The sequence below is a fragment of the Phragmites australis genome, chromosome 16 (assembly GCF_958298935.1).
Source record: "Phragmites australis chromosome 16, lpPhrAust1.1, whole genome shotgun sequence".
NCBI lineage: Eukaryota > Viridiplantae > Streptophyta > Magnoliopsida > Poales > Poaceae > Phragmites > Phragmites australis.
The window spans coordinates 10386227-10394145 of NC_084936.1; the positions used below are offsets into that span (position 1 = coordinate 10386227).

The window sequence follows — 7919 nt, forward strand, 5'->3', positions numbered from 1 at the left end:
CCATCCAATTTACGAGTAGTATAATACTTATGTTTATTAAGTCATGATTTGCGAAGGTATCAAAATGACAGGGAGTTATATTGCGTTTTCGTGACAAACATGTTTCTTAGGGGCTGTCTGGATATGGAGATTTGGATTCAAAGTGTTCGAATTAAGTTTGGATTTAAACTGGATCTTGATCATTCCAAGTGCTTCCCCTTCCAAACAAGCCCTTACAAAAAGATAGGGATACATATCCTGAAGCAAATGTGGTCGCTAATAGTGAAATCGTAACAGATGTTGTACTCTACGGAATTCGACCACTAATGATGAAACCCAAACGCTTCGCTATAGAATTCGGATTTTCGCCGCAAATGTGACGAATTGTCGGCACAACGTGTCTTACTATGGATGACATTTCCATGAAAGGCACGTAACCCTTGGCAAACAATGTATTCCGGATCCAAGTCGTTAAGTACTTACTGTCTTTGATGTGAGACAACCGTTGAACCGTCTTTTTGTACTCCACAAAACTACAGGTAGACTTGCCGTTCAGCACAAGAACCTTTGTTGTCAGATGACGTCCCTGATTACGTCAATTCACAGTCTGTTTGTCTCTTCAGCCTGGCCGGGTCTACCCAGCAGGATCAATCATGAAATACTACTTTTTTTATTTAAAAAATGACTTGCAAATACTTATCACTCCTCATATCCCAACTCCCAAAAATTCTTGTTAAAACTACATTTTGGGATTACACTATACTCGGTTATTTTGGTTTCATTGTGATTCCTTTGGTGTATGTGATTTTGTCCAACTGACCGGTATTTGAGAACAGAGGAAGCAGACGTTGGCTGGCAAGATCGAAATACAGATGTGAAGATAAGAACAGATTGGATTTTGGATGGTTATGGAGGATCGAGATTGTTTGTGAAATGCGTTTCAAATTTCCAATACAAAGCTTTTACAAATGAGCAAGTTCAGGCGTCCGATTGGGCTTGCAACAATTTTAACGAGTTTTGTAATGATCCTTCTATCATTGATAGAGTAAAAGTTAATGGTAAAAGACGCTTAAGACAAGGGAGAAATGTGGTGATTTTAATAATTGGAAAAAATGTCACAGTCCAAGGGATTTACGGGCAAAGACACGGTTGCCGAGTCCCGATAGTTTACTCATCATATTTCTACAAACCTATTCTTGATCTCAATATGGAGGCACATCTAATGTTGTATCCGGAACCTTTAGCAAGCACTTTACAGATAATTGATGGCGTAAAACTTAGGAGTTAAAACAAGTGAATGGGATTGTCGCGCTGACTTGCGAGGAAAATGATAGCACTGACTATTTTTTTTACTATCCAGCACCAATGATTCAGGGCATGGGGGCGGCTCCTACATTAGCTGCTTCCGGATTTGAGTGCGTTACTGAGCCTGCAATAATAACCAACCGGATTTATATAAGCTGCTTCCTCTAATGTCTCCATGTTTCCCAATCATGAAGTAAATACATAAGCATGATTTTTGAATTATTAGATAGAGCTGCAGCCTGATCGTAGGATATGGACAGGACAGCCACTACTTAAAAACGTGGGAAGATTTATATTATATGTAATATAAATGATTTATTAAAGACATTTAGCCACTCGTAGTCATATCTTACCAGATTGTCAAGCAGAAAAACATTTAGGAAGTACAAATTTCACACGACTTACCAGTCCAAACCTTCAAAAAGGCCCTCTCCTTTTATGGCGGATGTTTTAAAAATCGCCCATTGGCGGCTCTTAATCTTGTGGAGTTCTAATGACTCTGCTATGGCAGCATCATCGAGTGCACTTGGAAGATCCTGCATGAAAACAACCGACATGTATGACAAGATGCGAAAAACGACATGAGATACAGTAAACTATAGTTACAGGGTACCAGTAACATAAGCCCAGCTAGAAGCATGTCTACTGGAAATATGAGTACATCATGTTGAATGGTACACATAGCAGCTATAGAATAAATCATCTTTAAACAATTTGATAAGAGAGTGCAAGCTACATTGATCGACCAATTGCTTCAATGAGAGATTATGAAGATGCCCAACACTTGAAACAAATATTACAGGTACACTTCATACAAACTCATAATGAAGCGGGACATTTATATGGTAGAACAGAGACAATTTTATTACAAAAAGAAAATTGAACTTTATAATGAAGGCAGTACAGCGCCAATAAAAAAAACTAGTAACAATTTTTATGAATTAAAAAGCTGGGACTGTGTCAACATTCATGTGATCATATGCATAAAAATCTATACATATAAATCATTTCTGATAATCGTGAAAATTACCAAATTCACAACAGCATGAGAAATTTAAACTATTTTTTTTTTTTACCTGTTTATTTGCATATACAAGGACAACTGCACCTTTTAGCTCGTCCTCCTGCCAGGTAAAGGCATGCATCCAATCAGCAAATGCAACAAATTGAAGGGCAACTCATACATACTAATCTTGTCACAAAAATCATTATGATCATAGATCTTCAATTAGTAAGGCTTAGTAGGCCTGCTAACATTGGCTAATATTTCGAGTTCCAAAACATCAAAATTACAAATAGATCAAGTGTGGGCTTCAGAATGCATAAACAAGTGTTCAAAATTAAAAGTAGAATATTCTATAAAAAACGAAATGATGTTAAGAGATATTATATAAAACAGCACTACCAATGCCACTAGCATGAAATATGCTTCTATTGTTGTCTTATGAATGGAACCAAAGATACTAGTTATTTACAGCAGAGCAGTTGAATTCGGAATTAAGCTGCCGACGGAAGGTTCAGTTCGCAAATCACAAAATGGCCAATTAATCTTCTAACAGATCAGCTTGGGCTTCAGAATGCAAGTGATAAGATTTAAGAAGTAGAATAGTCTAAAAAAGAAATAATGTTAAGTGCTACTATATCAAACACCACAACCAGTGCCACACACATGAATTGTTTTATTTGTTTCTATTGTTGTCTTTGAACGGATGCACAAAAGATCCTTGTTATTTACATCGGAGCAGTTGAGTTAAAAACCTACCAAAGTCAGGTTCAGTTTGCAAATAACAAGACAACCAAATAATCTTCTAACGTTCAGCAAATTTATTCACTGCATTGAAATGCATTGCATAGTATACATACATTTATACATATGGCTCTCGTCAACTAATTGAAAACTAATGAACAAATCATATGCCACAATATTGCAATCAGCACGAATAATCATTTTATCCATTTGTGATAAATGTTTAATTTGTTTTAATTTCTTCACAGAAAATGGCTAGAAGTATCGAATCTCCATCATATAAGGCCAGGAAAAGTATTTCAGATTGCTTGATATAACTGAGATGCCCTCATGCACAGTGGGGCATTACCTCAAGGATGGCATGGAATTCTTCCTTTGCCGTTACAAGCCTATCCGTATCACTTGAATCAACAACGTATATGATAGCTTGGGTGTTTGGAAAGTAGCACCTCCAGTATGGCCTAAAAATGCACTCATGATAAATAAAATTAATGGAAATTTAAATGCATTAGTTCATAAGAAGAAATAAATGCATCACGCCAAAAGTAACAGTCATTCTCCTCTAAAAAACCCAGGAAGAGTCTCAAGCTTCAAGAGAATTCATGCCACATCTTGAACACTTAAAGTGAAAAGGAGAAATTGATTACTAAACTATAAAATACTTGCACTCCCCTAAAGATTGAAAAAAAAATACGCATAGAAAAGAGTACAAAAATAAATTAGCAATAATAGAGGACTATATCAGAAAAGCATCAAGACGAGCATGGTGAGTTCCATTGTGTAAAACTCCGAAACACCGATACTTCCAAATGGCCACGTATCCGTATTGGATATCGTATCCGATACCGATACGTGCTGGATACTCGGCAGATACGTATTTGCCGAGTATTTGAATAAAAATAAATATCAAAAATTCGGATACTCCTTGGATACTTGTGGGATACATTTAGGATACGGCTCAATCCAGTCTAGCCCAGTTGCATCTTCTAGCTGCATAACCTAATGGCGTTGCATCTCCCAACTGCATAACCTAATGGCATTGCATCTCCCACTCCCAGCCACATCTCCCACACCAGTGGTGATGCCCTCCACCACCTACTGGCGGTGAGTTCATCTCCTCCCTGGCTCCTCTTTTTTTCCCATCCCTGTTCTTCTGATTTTTGACCGTCAGTGATCGAGTGACGGTGTGTGGGCGGCGGTGGCAGTAGGCAGGCAACATTGTGGGGGTGGTGGCTGCAAGACGGCGTTTGGGGTTGTGGTTGTCGTCGAAACAGCCTCCCTCGCCAGCTTGCCCAACCCCAATGGCATGAAGATGATGGTGAAGCCCATGTCGCCGCTGCACGCCGATCTATTAGGTATTAGCTAGTGGCCACGCTTAGACGGATACAAGTTGGAGACTTTGAGCAAAACATGGGAGTAACTTATTACTGTTTTTTTTATAAAAAAACAGTAAAACGTATCCACGTATTAGGTTTCCTGAGAAAATGGCGTATCCCCGTATTCGTATCGGTCCGATACCGATACACGTGTCCGTATTGGTGTTACCTAGGTGTAAAATCTCAAATCTTGTTCAAATTTCAGAACTAATCCTATAAATTAATTACACTATAAATGATAGAATTCAAATAGGCCACATTATAAAGATTGGTCAGATCAAACATCATTTGGACTAGTTAGCAACTCATTGCCTAAAAACATTACATCCAAGACAAGCTGAATGCAATATCATTTAGTGGTAAAGGCAATGCTTCCATGACAAAAACTAGAGTAGGAAATATATTTTCAGCTTGATCTAACAATCCTTAGAATCTGCCTTAGAAAAACCTTAATCTTTGTTAAACATATCTTTTCTTACAGCCTCATGATTTAGCTTGTGGAAACTGAAGCAGGCAATTCTTTGTTAAACATATCTGTTCTGCACCGATTACTTAGTAATGTAAAACTTCTGTTAGAAGGCATGTTCTTCATCAAGGACGAAATTAATGGTAGTACTATTAATGACTGCCAAGATTTTAATTGTGATGATAAAAAGCGGGTACCTGATGCTTGTTTGACCACCTGTCGAGAATAAAGTTGGTGTTAATACTCAAAGATTGATATTTTAAAGGACAAGAAAATAACACAAATATTAGCAAGATTAAAATGACAGCACTAGAAATTTAACTGTGAATTCAAATTTGCAGTTGAACAACACAAGTACTAAACGCATTACAACTGTACCATGCATGAAACATGGGAAACTGCTTGGATGTGTTAAACATCAATTAACTGAGCGTTTCCAAATATAACATTTTTGCGTCTTTCAACTAAATTGACAAGAAATAGAATGAACATTGCACAGTGCAGTACCCAAAATGTTGTCATGATAACAAGGCGATAAATTTCTGCGCTAATTCATCAATGTTTTCCATGTTATCCAGCATATTCATAACGCAAGCAAGCGGTTGGCTAAAATTTCAGTCAAGAGAGCATTTCTCATAGCAAATTGCGTGCAAAACTTTACATCAAACATATATTGAAACACAGATAAGTTATTATATATAATGTTAAAGGTGGTGAAACTAGAAATTTCCTCTTCATTCACAAGAGGCCACTAGCTTCATTAAGCTGAATCCCAATTTCCTACAAGACTAGAACTATACACGTGTTTCAAACATTGAAGTATCAAGCCAAGCTAGTTAGGTTTCATTGTTTTTCGGTTTTTCCTCAGTTATGTTGAAGTCGAAAGCTCCAACAATTGGACAGGTCAAGTCCAGTGCTTATTTTGCTTTTTGTTCCAAACTTAAAATGTAGCAGCGATGAAGAAATTAAAATGATGCACGGCCATAATTGTACACCTGTACAAGCATGATGTTATTTCACAAATAACCACTGATTATATTCTGACATCATTATATTATTAAATTCACTTGTGTTCCTCATCATTATTTATTTATTTAATTTGATTGTTTTACACTACCTCTCCTTCAATCCTAGTGTTGTGTAAGAGCCCAATTGTCACTGCATAAGGATTGGAATCCCTTATGACTGCCAGATGCTAGTACCAAACATGCCCAACCTAGCAATAGTACAATAGTATATGACTAGGACTTGGCGCTTCCCAAGAAAACAAACCCCACATAGGACAGGTGATTAAGGATAATGAGTCATGTATCAGACAGAACTTAAGAATAAAGGGTCATTAAACCCTAGCACAAAATGTGCCGACATGCCCAGCATAGACTAGAAGGTTAACCTTGCTTCAATTTGATTTGACCACCCAATCTCCCCATGAAATAAACCCCATATAGGATAAGTAATGAAATATAATGAGTCATATATCAGACAAAAATATAATAATAATAATGGGTCCTTAGACCCTAACACTAAATCTGCCAACAGGTAGGGCAAAGTTATATCTAGAAGGCCAGTTTTGCTTCACTTCAACACAAAGATAACTACGTTAACTTGTGTAGCACAGATGGAAGACAGGAAAAGCTGAGCATGGATCCATTGGTTGTGCTTAACATTGTAGGTTCAGCTAAACTGCTAGGCAAAATGGTCCTGGATTTCAGCATGATTCCACCCAGAGATAACAAGACAGCTACATTATTAGATGGAAACAACTACTTGCACACAGATATGAGCACACATTGGCTAAACAAAATCCCCTTTTTGATCCAATCCAGCATACAAGAAAAGGTCCCATTTTAACTATATTTTTTACAAAATCAGCGCTAGAGAGATCAGTCCTGATCAGTTTTCAATTGCCCAACTCCCACAATGCTACTCTAGGTTTTAGTTATAAATCATACTTGAAAATTGCACATGGATATCTGAACAGTTTAATCCGAAAACGAAAGAAATCGGCGAGATCCAAGCCACTCACCGAGATCCCAGACTTGGAACTTGATGTTGTTATACTGTACCGTCTCCACGTTGAACCCAATCGCTGCAGCAAGACAAGCACACAAACGGCATCACCTCAAATCCACCAACGCCAACCTAACAAGGAAATGCACAGGCAGGTGGGTAAATCAAAACTGGAACTCACTTGGGATCGTAGAGACGACCTCCCCCATCTGCAGCCGATCTGCGCACGCGGAACCAAACACACGGATCAGAATCGGGGACCCTCGCGGAACCAAACCGCAGATCCGGGGCGGACCCGCGGAGATTCGGGGAGGGAAGGGAGAAACGGGAGGGGTGCGACTTACAGAGTATGGTGGTCTTGCCAGCATTGTCGAGACCGAGGACGAGGATGCGGGCCTCGCGGTTGCCAAAGACCGACGAGAAGAGCCGCGTGAACACGATACCCATGGCGGCGCCCCCTTCGGGGATCCGAGCTCGGGGATGGGGAGAGATCTGAATGGGGGGAGGGAGGAAGACGGGGAGATCTGGTGGGGAGGGAGGGAGTGAGCTGGCGCGCGCGAGTACCGAAGATGAAGACGACGACTCCGCTGCTTTCCTTAACGAATCGAAGCCGGGGAAAAGGCGATGGTTGGTTTCGTTTGGTAGGGATTAGGGAGAATCCAATAAAAAGCAGGTGGATTGGTGTCGCGCCGTTTTTTATTGGGTAGAGTATAATGAAAGAAGACTTAAAAAATAGATTTATTAATTTTAAGTATCTTAATATTTATTTATAAATTTATCAATATTTAATATATTTATTTAATTATGAAAAAATAATTGTACTTTTATAAATATATGTAATTTTAATTTGTAGACGACAATATTATGAACCTACCTAAATTTGTTTCATATTTTTTGAGTTTTAGATATTTTTATGTATTTTAGATTATTTTAACCGATTTATCAATATAACTATTATTATTTTCACTATTTTTAGAATTTCACAAAAAAATTATGTATATGGATATGTATACATACTTATAGGTATATATATATA

The 7919-nt window shown here is 38.1% G+C and overlaps 1 protein-coding gene across 1 annotated transcript; it reads right to left on the reverse strand.

Moving 5' to 3' along the window:
- Positions 1-1056: 1056 nt before the first annotated feature.
- LOC133895501 (ADP-ribosylation factor 3-like) lies at positions 1057-7556 on the reverse strand. Its single transcript, XM_062335863.1, has 8 exons — positions 7228-7556; positions 7065-7103; positions 6900-6962; positions 5071-5089; positions 3381-3492; positions 2361-2408; positions 1690-1820; positions 1057-1408 (listed from the first exon to the last, which is right to left on the reverse strand). The coding sequence occupies exons 1-8, from the start codon at positions 7328-7330 to the stop codon at positions 1375-1377; spliced, it is 549 nt and encodes a 182-aa protein (XP_062191847.1). The 5' UTR covers positions 7331-7556; the 3' UTR covers positions 1057-1374.
- Between the last annotated feature and the right edge of the window lie 363 nt (positions 7557-7919).